At 42.1% G+C, this 18,472-nt stretch overlaps 1 protein-coding gene across 3 annotated transcripts in view; it reads left to right on the forward strand.

The window, feature by feature from the left end:
* SIPA1L2 (signal-induced proliferation-associated 1 like 2) overlaps nucleotides 1-18,472 on the forward strand; it is a 105,883-nt gene that overhangs the window by 71,515 nt on the left and 15,896 nt on the right. For all 3 annotated transcript variants that reach the window (XM_012660335.1, XM_012660333.1, XM_012660334.1), the window contains exons 14-17: nucleotides 1,032-1,256; nucleotides 5,515-5,668; nucleotides 7,960-8,179; nucleotides 16,594-16,725. In XM_012660335.1, coding sequence (XP_012515789.1) covers nucleotides 1,032-1,256; nucleotides 5,515-5,668; nucleotides 7,960-8,179; nucleotides 16,594-16,725 — 731 coding nt within the window. The remainder of the gene's footprint in view (nucleotides 1-1,031; nucleotides 1,257-5,514; nucleotides 5,669-7,959; nucleotides 8,180-16,593; nucleotides 16,726-18,472) is intronic.

The raw sequence follows: 18,472 nt of genomic DNA on the forward strand, positions 1-18,472 counted from the left end.
TACCACCAGGTTAAGGACTAGAACATTGCTGTGTATGGAAGCTCTCTGCATCCTACCCAGTTACAACCCCTTCTCTTCTCCCTTGAGGTAGCCACCAACCTGGATTTTGTGATAATCATCCCCTTGTTTTCTTTATATTTTCCTGAACAACATGTTGTTTAGTTTTGCCTGTTTATGAACTTTATTAAAAAATTGACTCATGATCATCATATTCTTTGTGACTTGCTTCTTCTCTACATTGTGTCCATGAGGTTGCCCGAGTTGTCTGTAACCTCAGTTCATTCATTCATAGAGTATTCCATGTATTTGTTCATACTTATTAATTGAATATCCTTTTACTGGTGATGACTTGGGTTTCTGCCATTGGGGAGTTATTAAGATCAGTGCTTCTAATCAACATTGTTCCATGTTTCCAGTTGTACATGTGCAGGGGTTTATTGAGTGTATACACTTGGGAGCAGAATTGCTGGGTCATGTGCTCTGCAGGTGCACGCACCTTCATAGGTAATGCTTAAACTGTTTTATAAACCTTTTACTCCCACCAACAGTAGGAGAGAACCCACTGCTCTAGGTTCTTGCTAACGCTGGGTCACTAGGTATTGTCAGACGTTCCAGTGTTCATCTGTCAGGTGAGCATGTAATGGTATTCCATTACAGTTTGCTTTGGCATTTCCCTGCTCACAGCTGAGCTTGAGCACCTTTTACGGTAAAGATATTCACCATTTGAGTTTCTTCTTTTTGAAGCACCAGTTTAAGTATGTTGCCTATTTTTCTATTAGATTTCCCCAGTGATGTTTTTAACATCCTTCCTGCCACAGGCACACAACTCACACATGGGAGCAACCATAGCCTCCGTAAAATGAGGCTTTCTGGCAAGCCGCATGGTAGAAAAAAGGCTACATCTGCCTCACTGTGCCTGATTTTGCTCTCATAGAAGGACCCAAGTAAAGCCATGTGGCTCTGAATTTGGCCGTGTGCCAGCACTGCTGAACTCTGATTGCGTTACAGCTTTTGTCTGCTTTTCTCCTCAGTGGTTCTCACCATTCAGGAAGCCCTTCGGCTCATTGTTCAAAAAATAGTGGGTCTCTGGATACATCCAAAGTCTACATCGTGTCTCACAGTAGCAGTCAACAGGTTCCTGGATCTGTGTCAAAGCCCTACCACAGACAAGGGGCAGTGAACAAATATGTCATTGGCTGGAAGAAATCGGAAGGCAGCCCACCTCCCGAGGAGCCTGAAGTGGCTGAGTGCCCTGGGTAAGTGGCTGGCTGTTCTTTCCTGGGCAACACCGTTCACTGTGGGGATTGACTGAGTAAATGCACTCCGCCCCCCCCGAGGGGAAATATGTTTTCCAAAAAAGAATAATCTAAAAATCTCTTTTTTAAACTCTTTAAATGTTGATGTTTATATTTCCCTATGTCTTCTCTTTCTTTGATTTTTACATAAAAAGTGAAATCTGTGTTCTTTGTTTTTATATTCAAAAAGCTACCTGCAGTAGAAAAGTCATGGTAATGTGCTACTGACAGTGTGAACATAGAGTCGCTGTAAAGACACAAGGTCAAGGGCAGTTTGAATTCCCACAGAGTCAGTGCGTTTCTTAAAGTCGCTATGTAAGTGACGTGACAAAAGTATTTTACCTAATTTTAGCATGACTTCTGATTTCCCTTTCAGTTGTTAGGTTTTTGTGAGGATAAGGTAGGGGAAGGATTAGGTTTTGTGAGGGTAAGGTTTGAAAGAAAAGAAGAAAAAATACTGATAACCCATTTTATAACATTTGTGAAAACTATGCGGATGCCCCTGTGAGGAGACAAGTACAGGAATCGCATTTCAAGGATGCAGAGCAGGGATGCTCAGGGCTCTCTAGCAGTTGGTTCGCTTATTTTTTAAAGGTTAACAAACAACTTGTGCTAAATTATCAGGTCCCTGTGTTTTGCTGCACCTGCATGTGGCAGTGTCATCGGGCATGTGGTGATTGCACACACATGCGTTAGTGCTGTGAAGACTCTCCAGAGAAATCGTCTAGATTTTTAAGCTGGATCGGTGAACTAGTATCACTTTTTTCTCTTAAAAAATGATCCCATGTCTAAAATATATCTTGCATGATAATGCCTTCTAAATTAAAAATCATTTCAGTACTAAAATTAAACATGGAATCTTTTTGGTAAAAAAATCGTGTCAGTAATTGCAAGGACTTCTTTAGGCAGGAATTTTATAGTGATAACTACACCTTTTTATTATAAATGCAAATGTTAGAATGAGACATTGGTGCTTCTGACTAATAAGTCTTCTGAGTGCTTCACAGAAATTCATTCCAAGCCTTTTTTAAGTTCTATGAAATATTTTTTAGAAGCATTTTGTATGTTGCCATAAGCACTATGTTTAGGCAGAGGCTTCCTGGGAGAATCAGGAAAGCGTGAAAGGATCCCATTTGGACAGTTCTCATGCCAAAAAGCCCAGAGTTTGTGCATTTCCACTTACTGGTTCGATGGCACTGACGTTCAGTGAAAGAGAGATAATATTGGAAATGTTGTGAGAAAGAGGTTTGCGTCCCTGGGTGACAGTTTGTGTGCATGCCAGAGAAGACTCAGAGTGGGTCCCTGTGGGAGCCTCTCATCTGGAGACTCTGGCTGGCCCCTGTGGTGCAGGGACGGGTAGGTGGCAGCCCCCACACATGTCTTGGGCAGACCTCAAAGAGAAGGGGCTATAGAAGTCCTTCAGTCCTAACTCTCATTTTATGGGGAGGATTTGAGCTCAAAGTGGTTATCACAAGAGGCTAGTGCTGGGATTTGAGACCAGGGCTCCTAGTGGTTTTGTTAGCTCATTCTGTCGGGTGGGGCAGGCATCCTAGGCCCTGCCAGCAGCACAAAGTTTGTGTAAGGCAAGGCGCTCATACAGGATTACACTGACTATATTTGAAGTTTTGTCAAAACAGTGTTGTACCAGGTCACTGAAAGATATGCTTAGAAAACTATCAGCCAAGTCTGGCATGTTTGTGCCACTGAGAATTAGGGAACATAGTGCACAAAATAGAAAATCACCTGTGCTCTCCAGGAGAAGTTTCACATAGGCCAGTTACTGCTTTAAAGTAACATTGTAGAGCCTTACTAATTATTTTTGTTACTAATATAATCTTAACATTTTAAAATAGTTAAAACAAATGAGCAGTTCTGTCTGAAGCTTCTGTGTTGCCATTTATGCTGTTCCCTCTGCCTAAATGCCCTGCCTGAGCTTCTGAGCCTGTCAGTACCCTCCCAAAGGCGGCTCTTCCCTACAACCTCTAGCCCAGCACTTTCCACAGTGACTTCCCACTCAACTGGTCATCCGTGCCTGCTGTGCACACATGTAGGAACAGACAGGCACATACACACACACTGCAAACACAACACCACCCCCCGCCCCCCAGGCTGGGGGTCCGCTCACCTGTTCTGAGCCCCATGTCCTACTTACCTCTGATCCACAGTAACCAGCACATGGTAAACCCTCAGAGAATATTTATGATATATCACTGGACAAGTTTTTAAAAAATTACTAATTTAGAAGAGAAAGCTAGTGATTTATATTCAAACACATATAGAAACTAGAACAGCACATTGTAATCATAATTATAGGTATAATATTTTTATCTATTCAGTTATTGGTAAAAACTGGGTTTTTTGTTGTTGTTTACCCATCCCCCTCTCCGCCCCCCACATCTTTCCTCAGAGTAAGTGGGGCCTAGAGCTCTTGAGTACCTCCCAACTCCAACTCTCGGAATCAAAAGTTGGGTACTTCCTGGATGCACTCTTCATAAAAACTACATTGCTGTTTTCCTTATCTGGCTTTTGTGCAAAGACCCCCCTGGGTCTTGGGTTCTTCTTGTAACTCCCATTTTCATGTCATGCCATCCCTCAAACCAACCAAATCTTCAATCATCTTCTAAAAGTTTTGAAAAGCTTCTTTTTCACAGCCTTGTTAGTTCATGTTGTCAGTGTAGCTTGTGCTTCCAGAAGTGAGAGGTACAGGGAAACCTGCCCTACCTTAGCAACAAAGCAAAAGCCATAAAGGTTTTTAGATAAATCATTCCTAATATTGAGCGTGTCTATGTAGGTTTCTTACTCTAATAATTTCCCAGTGAGCTGTCATACTGTGACAAGATAGCCTTGCTTTCGAAATTAAAGAGTCATCTCACCCGTCCCCCCTACCTGCTTGGTTTCCATTGAGTTTTACCTCCATGTGTGCACATGAATGTTGAATGTTTAGTTCCAATTTAATAGAGGGTACTTGTGGTGTTTGTTTTTCCATTCTTGCAATATCTTACTTAGAAGAATGGTCTCCAGTTACATCCAGGTTGTTACAAAAGGTATTATTTCACCATTTTTTATGGCTGACTAGTACTCCATGGTATACATATACCACATTTTATTAATCCACTCGTGTATTGATGGGCACTTGAGTTGATTCCACATCTTTGCAATTGTGAATTGTGCTGCAGTAAACATTTGAATGCGAGTGTGGTGAATTCACACCTAACGGGTACAATGCACACTATCTGGGTGATGGGCACACTTATAACTTTGACTCACACTGCACAAAAGCAATTCATGTAACCAAAACGTTTGTACCCCTGTAATATTTGGGAATAACAAATTAAAAAACCACGAAAAGGAAAAAAAGAGTCACCTCAGAGGCACAGGACAGTAGCATTCTGGTCACTCTCTGTAGCTTGCTGCTGTCGTGGGCCGTGACTTCCTGGAGTGTTATGTTTCAAGTCGTGTGGCAAAGACTTATTTGCGTCCACTAACAATACAGCCGTGATTATTTACTGTGTCTTCAGGAATGTTTGGTTGCTCAGATAGCATTTCAGAATAAACCTTTTTCAAATGACACCCCGGTTTTCTCCGTGTAAAGGAGCTGAAAACAGTAATTCAGTTTGACAGTCTTTTGTTGTCTATAAATACATTTTTATATACTGATAATTAAGGGAGACAGCTGCTTTATTTATCCAAACAGCTTTGTGAAATTGCTGATAATAAAACATGCTTGGCACATGCCGGAATTGATTACTCCTAAACCCCAAGCTCCCTCGGGTGACTTTCTTTCTGCTGCCTGGGTGTGATCGGGGATCTGGTTGTCCAGCCTCAAGAGAGAGGCGCTCTCAAGTTTCTGAGAAGTACAAGGGTTGCTTCAAAAGACGTATGATAATCTCTGATGAATTATTGAAACTGTGTTTTCTGACACAGATTTGGAAAGGGAAAACAGCCTTATTTTAAAAGTTGGCTATATATATATTTTTTTCATCCTGGGCTTTGGGGATCTGACGTGTTCCTGAATTATTCAGAAATCTAACTTTGTAGTTGAGCTCATTTCACAAATGTGAAACAGCACGGGATTTGGAACAAATGAAGTAAAATTGAACTGCCTTCAGAATTGTATGTATGTGTTTGTGATCGTTGAAACTGGTTACTAGGTTTTTATTCTTACGGCTACAGGCACTTTACATACAGGCTTAATTTCCATTCTGATTTGTTTGAACAGGATGTATAGTGAGATGGATGTGATATCTACTGCAACTCAGCATCAGACGGTGGTGGGAGATGCCGTTGCAGAAACTCAACATGTTCTGTCAAAAGAAGACTTTCTGAAACTGATGCTTCCTGACAGCCCCTTAGTGGAAGAGGGGAGAAGGAAGGTTAGTGACTTTTGTGCAGCTTTGAAGTTACCAGAAACACTAAAAAAAAAAAATTCTAAAGAAACTCTAGAGTTTCCAGAGCACTCCCATGTGCATCATCTCTGGTGACCCTACCAACAACTCGGTGCATAGTTGGCCGTTTCCAGTTTTTATTTTATCAGTAAGCAAGGGAGCCTAGGAGATGGTATGAAGGGAGGTTTTCCTAATCTTGGATAGAGCTAAAAGTCAGGCCGGCTCACCCTCACATCCCAGCTCCAGCGATGATTAGCTGCATGGCTTTATGGAGGTGCCTTGGCTTTTTGGTCTCAGTGTCCTGGTCTGAAAAAAGGAGATCCTAATACCTGAGTGGTGAAGTTCGAGTGAAGGTAAGAAGTAAGGTGTGGTGTGAAGAGCCTAGTACAGTCCCTGGACATAACTGATGATCGTGAACAGAAGCTGTTAAAATTCACACCACCTGACTTTTGTTCCAGAACTCTAGCCTCTGCTCCAAGCTGTCCCTCCTTATGTGTGTAATCCTGTTCCAGAAATGGACTGGAGTTAGACATGACACTGCCTGTCGGGCATTATAAATAGGATTGGAACTTGCATGCTGCCATTTAAAGATATGCGGCAGTCTCAGGGGAAGGCTGTGCTTTAATTTTATACACTAACCCCATGTTCAGTGGCATAGCTTCTTCATTCACAGTGCAGCAGTCCCCTGATAATGTTAGATTAATTATTGTTACTAGTTTTTGTTTTGTTATTATAATCCCTTAAACCACTTTGCTAAATAATGAAAGTATTAAAGGGGACTTACAGGCAATTTAGCCCAATCACCCCTTTTTGCAAGTAACTAAGGCCCCAAATAGTGAAATGTGAAGTCCATATAATACTTGGTGCCAGAGTCAGGAATGGAATCCTTGTCTTTGACTCCTAATCCAGCACTCACTCTTATTTCAAATGAAAAGGAAAAAAGAAATCAGGTATTGTGGTGTTGACCATGGTCAGGGTAAACAGCAAGTCTTTGTGTTTCTGTCTTCCCCATAGTGAAACAATGCTGCAATTAACCTAATGGTGTTTTTAGAACAACACTCTAATTAGATACTACCTCAAAGACACTTTAATCTAACATGCCTGTAATCAAGTTCTGAAGAACCTGCTGGTTGTGTGTGAAGAGGGAATCCCCTAAGAACTCAGTCATAATGAGTCTTTTTTTTTTTTTTTAACTTGTATCAAATCGTGTATATGGTACTGTATATGCTTGGGTGCAAAGGCAGACTGTTGCACAAAGAGTGCAAATAGCTTTTCTTTTTGTAGGAGTGAACTTCTCCTTGACATGTTTTTTTCTTCTGAGACAAATCACCTTCTTTTCATAGTAAATTTAACTTTGTAGCTCATACACATTCCAGTTACCATTCATCAGTGGGGAAGACTTGACAGAATGGAAGGAACACATACAATAGGAATATTTTTAGCCTTCTTGCTGCATTCACAAATGTAAATAGCCATTTCTGTACTTGTTTGATGTGAACATTCTGGCTTCTACTATTGTTTATGTAAAAGGAATGTATTTCAGTATGCAAAGGAAGTAGTTGGAAATGCAGATTTTATTTAACTTTTCTTAAGTAGTTGACTGCATGCTTCCTTAGAATTTTCCTTATCCTATCTCTGATTTAATACATATAATTTTAATGACTCCTTTAAATCTGATTATGATACATTGCTATAACTAGACTTTCAACAATTACAGACTTTCGCAAGTGATACTACTAAGTGGACGATAAGATTTTACTGGACTGATACCATATTTTAAACCTATTTATATGGTCTAGAAAGCTTCAGTGTTCAAAATTAGTTTTATTATTATTTAGATTAGATTTAACTTCACATGTAGTTGATTGCTACAGAAATTGCCTGATATTAAAATATAGTCATTTCAAATTAAAATCAAGCCAGCACTATGTGTGGTTTTGAATAACTATTGCCTGAAATGGCAACCTTATATATTTCCAGGAACTGTCACTGCTATAAGGTTATGGAGGTTTCATTTAACATTTCAGAATTAATAAAGCTGTGCATGTCTAATTCATGATAATATTTCACAGAATGTCAAAGGAGGAAAACATAAAATTCAATAACTGCACCGAAGCCCTGGCGCATTGGCCCTGATGGCTTGCATGCCTGGTTTAGCATTCCTGAGCTAACAGGGAAGACTCAAAGAAGCTATCACAATAGTACATGAAACAACTGGATAATTTCCATGCTTCCTGGTTTTTAATGTCTTCCCCTTCCCCGTCTTTTTTAAACCCTAGTTTTCGTTCTATGGGAACCTGTCTCCAAGGAGGTCGCTGTACCGCACGCTCTCTGATGAGAGCATATGCAGCAACAGGAGGGGGTCCTCCTTTGGCAGTTCCCGAAGTTCCATCCTTGACCAAGCCCTGCCCAACGACATTCTTTTCAGCACCACGCCGCCCTACCACAGCACGCTGCCTCCAAGGACCCAGCCGGCGCCCAGCATGGGGAGCTTGAGAAGTAAGTGAGGGGCTCGGCCGCGCCCAGCAGCTTTGAGGTTGGGCTGGTTGGACAGCGCCTGCCTTGCTGGGCCCTTCAGATGGGGCATCTCCAACACAGGTCTGGGGTTTGTTTTGGGGCTTTTTTAAAATATATATCATTTGGTGTTTTTTTTTTTTTCTTTTAAGTAATTTTGAAATATAAACACCCCAGAGTGGACATTTCAAGAAAGTGAGGCGACATTAGTTTGAAGGAAATTGAAAAACCTGTATTAGACATTTTTATCAAGTCCAATAGTATCTTCTATTCTATGATATCTTCTGTATCATACCTCAGCTGTTGTATCTATAAAAGAAAAGATGCCTGAAGCCTGATGTGTTTTAAAAGAAAACTGCTGTGAGGGGTGGGTTTTCTGGTGGACAGCAGGCAAGAAGGAAAGTTGGTTTTCTAGCCTCTGTTTCCTCTTGAAGTTCATTACTCAGTGATGGCAAAGGTGACAGGTGGGCATCGGGAGACCTGGGGCCTGAACTCGGCTTTATGTCCTTATGCAGGTGACTTGTGTTCTTGTGTCTCAGCTTATTCCAGTTTACAAATCACAGGTAAACCTCATGATTTCTAGATGATTTTCCTTCAAATCCTTAAAAATCCTATGATTTTTACATAATGTTAGTTCTTTATTGATGTGTCAGTTTTTAAAGGAATTTTTTTAATTAGCTTTATTTCCTTTATTTACAGTTTATTTCTGTTGTACAGCACGAGTAGGAATTTAATCAGAAATATATTCACTGTCAAATATTTTTTATTTCATCATGGAAAGCATTATCTTTAGAACCAATTTAAACTTTATAATACACATAGAGGTCCCAGGCTAAATGAAATTAAAGTTCTAATAATGTTTCTAGTGTTTAACATAATTGGAAATGAACCTTGTCTCATAAAATTCTTTATCTATTTCTTTAAGTAACATAATAACTTGCCTGTTATAAAGGGTCCATTTACCTAAATTGAAGAAACCTTTAAACTCCTTCTTGACAACCATATGAAAGGTCAAGCAAACATATTCTAATCTTCTATTAATAACATTTTCCAATTGTTTTCCCTTTTTTATAAATAGGTGATTTTAATGTCCTCTTAAAAGCTTTTGTAAAACCAATAAAACTTTGTTGTCCTGCAAATGTTTCATTTACAGTGCTCAAAGTGTGCTTATGAACTCTCTTTGGTATATGTGTTAATGCAGGTTTTATTAATACATTCTACCTTTTATTTTGCTTCAATGTGAAAGATACATGTTTTTTTTTTTTAGCTTCATTTTTTACAAAAATAGACTTTACTTTTTAGAGTAGTTTAAGGTTCACAGCAAAATTGAGTAGAAAGTAGAGAGATTTCCCATGTTACTCCCTGCCACGGGTTTCACCACTACCAACATCCCCCTAGAGTTACAATCAACCTACATGGACAGGTTATTAACACGCAAAGTTCAAAGTTTGCATTTTAGGGTTCATGCTTTGTGTTGTATATTTTAATGGATTCGGACAGGTACTGACATGTATCCACCATTACATTATCATACAGAGTAGTTTCACTGCCTAAAAATCCTCTGTGCTCTGCCTGTTCATCCCTCCCTCCCATCTAACTCCAGGCATCACTGATCTGTTCACTGCGTCCATGGTTTTGCCTTTTCCAGAATGTCGTACAGTTGGACTCACGCAGTGCGTGGCCTTTTCAGACTGGCCTCTTCCACTTAGTAATAAGCATGTGAGTTTCTTCCATGTCTTCTCATGGCTTGATGGCTCATTTCTTTTTAGAGCTTGATAATATTCCATTGTCTGGACGTACCACAGTTTTTTCTATTCATGTGCTAGAGGACTGTATCCTTTTTTAATATGTTCAAAGGCTCAGTTAGGAAACAGGCAGAATGCACTGTTTACTATCCTAGTTAAAAGCTACCTTATTGGTCTTCATTGTTTATTTCTCTAGGAAAAGCAATAAGAGTTGCCCTTGCCATTTGCTGTTCTTTAATAAAATCTTCTTATTTGCTGATATATCCCCTCCTGTTCTATGCTTAAGAAACTACTCAGAAAAAATTCTCTAGGTTTGATGGGCGAATTGACAAAATGTAAATAAGGGAGCTGGAAATAATTTGTATTGATGTCTGTTCCCCTCAAAAGTTTGGATTTCCTCCACCACCACCCCGCCCATGGAGAGTTTAAGCTTCAAGGACCTAGTTGTTTGGAGGATGACTACAACAGTCACCTATGTGATTACAAATGCTCCTTGATTTACGACTGGGCTACATCCCAGTAAACCCATTGTACGTTGAAAATGTCTTAAGTAAAAAATGCATTTAGTACACCTAACCTACCGAGCATCACAGCTTAGCCTAGCCTACCTTAAACGGGCTCAGGACACTTAGCCTGCAATTGGGCAAGATCATCTGACAACACAGTACACTGTGTAGTATCAGTTGTTTACCCTCATGATTGAATGGCTGACTGGGAGCTTTTTAGATCTATGGGATCACTGCTGCCACCCAGCATTACAGAGAAAGAGTATTGTACCTCATATCACTGGCCTGGGAAATGTTCAAAAGTCAAAATTTGAAATATGATTTCTGCAAAGTGTGCATTGCTTTCGCACCATTAAATGTACTTAAGCCAGATTTCGATCACCCTTCCCTTTCTGTGGTTTCTGGTCATTCGCAGACCCTCTCTAAGAAGACTACTCTTTAAGAGTAGTTTGACAGTCTGAAACTGGAACAACCCAGCAAGCTGCAATGTGAGTGCTAATACCCAGAAGATATCTTTGAGTGAGAAATGAGGAATATTTGAAGTTACCCAGTAGTTTTCTCTTAGTTTGTCAGAGAGACGTAGCTTCACGTTAAAACTTGGAATGGAGGTTGGTTCTGGATGGTTTTAAATAACTGCACAGATAGAGTTAAACAAAAAAACTTGGAAGGCACACACATTCTTCTTTTAAACTTTAAAATTAGAGCATTCCTAGGGAGCATCTGATCTTCTAAGAGAGAATCTTTGACCAGTAGAGACTCATTCAAGTCCAGATCGTAATTCAGAGGGAGGGTAGCAAGGGCAGAGGCCGGTAACATCCCACTTCATCACAGTGAATACTGGAAGACCTGATCTCTGCACCTTTTCTACATGTAATTATTATGGTCACAGGCTTCTCTTTCAGATATTTTTAACTTTTACAAAGCCTAGATTTGAACTCGTCTTGGAATCTTTATTCTCTTGAAACCAAGATCTTAATCCAGTGTTGCGAGACAGATACTTAAACTCATTTTGCGTGTAATTCATGTCATGATTCATGTATATTTCCTTCGAAGTTACTGAAATGTGCCATATTTTTATGTCTTCAGCTAGGAGGTATAAAAATACCACCTGATCCAGAAACTGAAAATATTTCTGAAATGTTTCCACATTGCTCTTAGGGCCTTTGTCTTCATCCACTGGGGAATTGCAGAAGAAAATTTCTTTTAATTGCCCAGATTGGGGAGGTGGGGGGAAGAGTGGCCATTTGGACACAATTCACAGGCCAGATAACCGGTGACATTGAGAAGCAGTCATGATTTCCTTTTCCTCCTTGACAGATGGGACACCTGGGTTCATTCGGCATAATCGCAAGCATTGGCAGACTCACAAGTTTAAAGAGAATTCCTGGGTTTTTATGGAGGGGAGATCAAAACTCTCCAAAGAATGGTGAAATCTTCCTATGAGGAAAGACTAATGAGAATTCTTAAGTTTCCAAAAAAGAACAGAGAATATTAGCTTATGTGTGGTCCCAAATCCTATAGTTCTGACCTATGCACCTCATAAAGGATGACCCTTGAAGTTAAAGGGGGATTTAGGGGTAGAATAAATAAAAAGAACTAGTATTTTACTTATAATTTAATACTTGCATGAGTTGCTACAAACCCCAGGTGTAGACTCGATGGTCTGGTGTTGTAGGTGATAAAAGGTACCCACCGCTGGAAGAACAGTCCTTGCCAAAGCTAGCATTTCAGGTATCCATGACCCTCAAAGGCATGGTTTTGACTACTCAATGTGACATTCTTTCTCTTTTCTCAAATGTCATCAATCTTCCCTGTAATCAATGTCTGTTGGTTTCTGGGGAGTAATTGTGAAACCACCAGGAAATGCTGTCAGGAAGGCTCCTTGGCATTTATAATAAAAGCCATACTCAGTAAAGATGGTTACTGTGATTTCATATTTTGGGTAAACAGGTGGGAAGCCACTAGATCAATATCCTGGGCTAGAGAGCAGGTCCCCAGGTAGCAGTGCTTCAAGAGTAGCCACCATCCAGAATCCACGAGTCTCTTGATAGGCGTGAGTTAGGTCCCTGGGCATCGTGAGCAATAGCAACTGTGAGCAGAGAGAAATGTCCTTGAGAGGTGAAGTAGAATAGCTCTACCCACGGTGCCCCTGAAATGCTTTTAGACAGCAGGCCTCTCCTCCCTTCCGTTTCTCAACTCATTCTGAGAACTCCCAGAAACGCTATGCATGCAAAATAATTTCAATTACTGTTAATATTATTTTCTACTCAGTGTCTCCTCTGGCATAAGTATGTGATGATATGTGCAGTGTCAGTTCAGGTTTCCAGTAGGAAACACTCTATGAGGAGCTTAATGTTATCCCTGGAGGTCTCCGTGCTCGATGTGGGAACCTGCGAATATGCCCCCCAACCTTGCATCACCCGCTTTCCTGGGCTTCCTGGGGAGTGAGCTGGTGCCATCACCCAACAGAAGGGGTCACTTTCTTTTCTTAATTGGCCAGAAGAGTGGTGTGGGCTCCTCTGGATTTGAAATAACAGGTTTTGATCCCCAAGGCAAGTGGTACCTTTTCTATAAAACCATAAAACTGGGGAGACAATATAGTTACAGCCACTGTGGCATCGCAGAGCACAGGTAATCAGTCACTCTTGCCTCCTTCAGGTCTGCACTACAGACACCTTATCCAAACCCCTGTCAAACCACCACCAACAAATTCATCTGCTTATCGAGGGCAGAACCTGTGCCTTACTGGTTGTTGTATCTCTAAGTGCTGATGTAGCACCTGGCATTTCCTGGAATATAGCAGGTACTCAGTAAATATCATCTGGGTGGTGGTAGTAGTAATAAAAATATTGTAAAGAATTTTTACTGGTTTGGAGTCTCAAACATACAAAAAAAGGATGGTAATTTTTTTTCTAATTATATGATTTTCCCAACCAATAGAATTTTAGAAATTTAGATGCTTTTTATTTTTATTATTTAGGAAGAAATAAAGGTGGCTCTCAATTCATCTAAGGAGCCTGCCATTGATATAGGGCTCTTCCCGCTTACTGAAAGATGACAGATTTAGATTTAAATACATACTTTTTCAGAGCTTTAATTCCAGAACTATGCGCTTTACCAAGCAGGTCCTCATCATTTGAGTCTCAGCCAAGTGTCCCCTCCTTGGACGGGCTTTCTCCAAATGTGCCATCAAGCTATGCCGTCACATCGGTGTTTTATTTTCTACAAATAACTTATCACCACTTGTATTTTCTTGTTTATTCATTGCCTCTCTCTCTCTTCATGATGTAAAGCTTCGTGAGAGCTGAGCCTTGTCTGTGCTACCTTCTGTTGTGCCCCTGTCACATGGCAGGCAGTGCTCACTCACCACATTCATCATGGGTAGACCAGGGACTGGATGGCGCTCAGATAAACTCTAGAGGAAAGGAGACTTCTAATTTACCAGCCCTCTTTGCCAGTTCAGCAGTACCGAATAGATGAAAATCCCATTCACAACTGGAGGAAGGGGGACAATAATTTCTAACAAAGAAGAGAGATCACAAACTGTGTTCTTTCTTTTGCTCCCTGGTTCTCCATAAAAATTGGAGGTGGTGAGCAGCATTGCCTCAGCTTGCATTTGGCTGTGAAATGGACACCCTGAGAAATCCTCAGATCCCAAAGCCTTCAGTGTCATTTAGCACGTGGTCTCTGCATGCATTGTGTACAGGACGGTGGGCAGAGACCTTTGGAGCTGGTTGGCTGGGCTGCTGTGTGGACAGGTGGGCCCACTTGGGCATCAGCCTCTCAGCCACCAAGATTCAGATTTGTGCCTTGGCAAAATTATGAATGGCCACTTGTCATGGAACTTTAGGGTGCTTAGGAATAGTCAAAGCTTTTATTACTTAACCCAAGACTGTCGGGAAACCACTCCATCAAGTATTTGGGGAAGATGGCTGTTTGAGCACACAGCTGCAGGAGGGACAAGGGGAGACAGAGCAAGGGACATTGGCCTCACACCCCATCTTCTGAGTTGGGGGACCAGCCACTGTCCTCTCCATTCTCATTGCATTTTGCCCTTCTTGTCCCCTCCATCATTTTTTCTGTCTACCTAGCTGCTTTTAGAGCCACTAAGGACCTTGTTGTCTGGTGGTATTAGGGAGCAAAGTAGACAGCACACAGAATGTGCATTAGGTTTGGTTTTAGCCTTCAAGAATGCCAAAGCTGGAGTGATGGATTATTCCTTTATAAAGGCAAAGAAAACCCACCAGCTGGCATTTCTTAGTAAAACTGATGAACAGAATGTACTTTCTGTAGAACTGTTCATATACCTCAATAAAGTTTCCATTCCATTCTGTGCTTTTTCCCTCTACAGTGAGGGAAGGAGAGGGGAGTGCACCAGTGGGCCCAGGTCCCAGCCAGCCTGGCCCCTCCACCCCTCATAGAACTGTACCACTCTTGCACAATTTTCCTGAAGAGCTTGGCCATGTGGAAATCAGTGGCAGAAGTAATTGCCACCTAGTTATATAATTTCTTTACTCTTGGTGTAGAAAACCTGCCTTGAGCAATGCAGCATGTGTGTTGGAGAGACAAGGAAGTGATACATAAGTGAATGAAGTTCCCTGGGCTTCCTTACCTTTCTGCTTAACGGTTGAATCTTAAACTTCTGGTCAAAGACGGCACCTGAGAGCCAGTTCAGCGCAGTCTGTGGTCAGCATGGAGAGAGGCTGCTCCTGTGCCTTCCTCCTTCCCAGTTCCTGCGTGGCTGCTCCCATCCTTTCCTGGTTTACCCCCTTGGCAAGGACTGGGCACATCATATGTCGAACAAATAGAACAAGCAAGAACCATTGTTGTTTCAAAGAAGAGCACGTGGAGAAGGCAGAGTTGTGGAAACAATGTGGACAATACATCTATTACTGGGTTCTCTTCAAAATGGAGGCTGGGAATAAATCAGTGCAACATTACCCATCTTCTAAAGGAAAGGTGGTAGCATTGAGAATAGGGGTTTGGTTGGCTTAGCTGTAACTGTTAGAGGTCTTTTAAGAGATGCATTTGTCAAGGGTGTGAAAAGTCTGTTGGTCTCCCTTAAGGCCAAATTTAGAAATGCTATCTGTCTTAGTCCAGATGCCAGCATTTCACAGCTACCCAAAAGGATGTGGGAACAAAAAAATTACAGGTGCATTTGGTTAATTATGCCCTTTACTTAACTTAATTGCAGGCTCAGACAGCCAGGTGGTCATTATTTTGATTGGTCTAATTAGTCAGATGTGTTCACAAGCAGCTGCATGCAGCATTCTGGGCAGGTTCAGGAAAGGCACATTAAAGAAAGTCCAATTGAAGCCTTTTCAGAACTTGTTCTCAGATGCATAATGAGTTCTTAACTAGTATTATTAATGACATAAACACTTAAAGTACCATGATGAGAGTTTAAGGAGAAAAAGAAATGGAAAAGGTCCATTTGTAGCCGAAGGACAACTGTGAACATTCAGTGCAGGATGGGCGAGTGGTTTCTGGTTCAGCCATTGATATAACTCTTACTACGTCAGAAAAGCAATCCAACCACCATTTTTGTGCATAGCATATGAAATAACGTCTTCTCTTTCATCCGTTCATAAAAACAAAGTTAGTCTTTCTGCATTTTTATAACAAATTGGCCTTGGAGGCATCTCAAATGTGCAGTGCGCAGCTTAGATAACTGTGTTCCTCGGTAAGCTCTTTATCATCAGGATAGAGAGTGCTCCAAACCTTTTATACAGCAGTGTAAAGCCTGCAACACTTTTAAAAAGGGAAAAGTCACCCCTGAAGAAAACAGGAATTTATCCTGTAGTAGTTAGACCAGGATGTACTCAAGAGAAGCCTTCCCAGAAGAAAATCTTTGTGCAGTTACGATACTGTCAGAGGCTCGATTCACATCTCTCTGCCACTGGTCCTTACATCCTGGCCAACCTCTGATTACTTTAGTCTTGGCTGCTTTTTCCAAACTTCATTTTTCCAGCTGTGCATGTGTTTGGGTAATTGCAGCATGTTTTCTTTTCTCATTGAGAGCAGGAAAAGTTCCCTTGGCTACTTGGGGAGGGAACAGTGGTGCCTGTGCTCTGACTGACTGACTCTGGGAGAGGCCAGCGGTGCCCATGCTCTGATTGACTGATGCGCTGGTTTTGTTTCTGTTTAGATGAGTTCTGGTTCTCCGATGGGTCCTTATCGGATAAGTCCAAGTGCGCAGATCCTGGCCTGATGCCCCTTCCGGACACAGCCACAGGATTAGATTGGTCCCACCTCGTGGACGCTGCACGGGCTTTTGAAGGTAAAGACTCGCCGCCATCAGCCCTCATCTCTTACCCCAGGGAGTCTTTTCTGCAGGGCCTGTGCAGCATTTTAGGGAAGGTGTCTCTGTCTTAGATGATCCGGTTCAGTTTTGGATGACTTGCCATTGTTGTACGATGGAAACAAGCCGGGAGAGGCCTGGGCTATGACTGTGGATGCTTCCCAAGGGAAACCATGGCATTTAGTAAGATGAACACCAGGCAGGGACCCAGAACCTGAATTCCAGTTCAAGCACCAGCCATGACCTGGGTGGGACTAGCCATTTGTCCCCTTTGACCTCTGTTTTCCTATCTGAAAAGTAGGGGTGATCTTATAGACACACATTATGTCTTTCCTCACAGTGTAATGAGGTGAGATAGGACAGGAGGCCCTTCAGGAGATCAGAGCTGCTGGACTTGGCCAGACGAGCTCGGGATGGGGGCCTAGAGACATGGCACAAACACAGACTCTGGCATGATCGCTGGACCCTCACACAGCCTGTCCACCCATCTGGGCTTCAGTTTCCTTCTCTGTGAACGTAGGTAGATTTAGAGAAGCCAATCTCTAAGGGCCCTTCCAGCTGTCACACTGTGTTCTGTCATTTTGTTGTTATGGCTGTTAGAAGATTGAAGCCCCCCTTAAGGGACACCTTTTTTCCAACTTGCTGATAAAGGTAGACAGAACAAGGAAGACTGCTTGCTTCCTGGCATCCTCAGGCCCTCACAGGTGATCTGGTGTCAACCACTGGCCCCCAGGATCATGACTTTGACCTTTTGCCTTCTACTGTTGCATTCACTCAGTGTGTTTTCAGGATGGCAGGTCCTGCCCCTGGGTTACCTGGCAGCTAGAACTGACAAAGGAGGCAAGGTCGTTTTAGCAGGGGCTGTTTTATCGCCTGCCCTCTCTGAGACTCTCCTGGTGTAACTGAGTCACAGCATCCTGGTGGCACTCAAGTCCACTGCAGCCCCTCAGGCCTGACGCCCCTTCTCTCTCACTCCCCTTCTTATTCTCCTCAGTCTCTGCTAGCTCAGCCCCCAGCACCTGTGACGTCAGACCTCAGGAAATAAAATCCGATTGTTTTCCCAGTTAGGCAGGTGTGTTTTGAAGTCAGGCTATGGAAGGGTAGGGTCTGCTGCTTTCACTGCCCTTTACCTCGGTTAAAGGAACCTGCCTATGGCTTTGCTCTAACCAGTTGATGTCAGTGCCCCTGGTCCTGGGCATCTGGGGGAAGGAGTTGGAATCACCCTCAGGTTAATTCGGACACTAGGGAAGGAGGTCAAAGGAAACCTGTAAAAGGAAGAAACATCTGCAACATGAATGTGCTCCCTTGCTAGAAGAGCAAGACTGCTTTTGGGTTCCCTGTTTCACAAAGTATTCACTCCTTATAGAAATTTCCAAATGCCCCTGTCTGCTTGGGTAAGGCCCTCATTCTCTAATGTTAACAGAAATTGGTTAAACGTTATGGAAGCCCCAGGCCTGTGGCCCAGTTGTTTCCTGGGCTCTCCGTGCTTCTAGCACTGGCATAGACATGACCAAGCACTCGAGCACAGGAACACTGTCTTTATCTCTGTCCAAAAGCAACCCAGGCAGCAGATAACGGCATTTTCCTTGGCATGTTCTTTACACACTACATTCTCTCACTCTGACCAGATCTCACTGCCTCTAGGAAAGTATAAGAACATACATTCCATCCTCTGTGTACCCCTACTGTGTAAATACCTGCAGAGTATTTACCACACTGAATTCTG

The sequence above is a fragment of the Propithecus coquereli genome, unplaced genomic scaffold, assembly GCF_000956105.1.
Source record: "Propithecus coquereli isolate 6110/MARCELLA unplaced genomic scaffold, Pcoq_1.0 Scaffold66, whole genome shotgun sequence".
In the NCBI taxonomy this organism is placed as follows: Eukaryota; Metazoa; Chordata; class Mammalia; order Primates; family Indriidae; genus Propithecus; species Propithecus coquereli.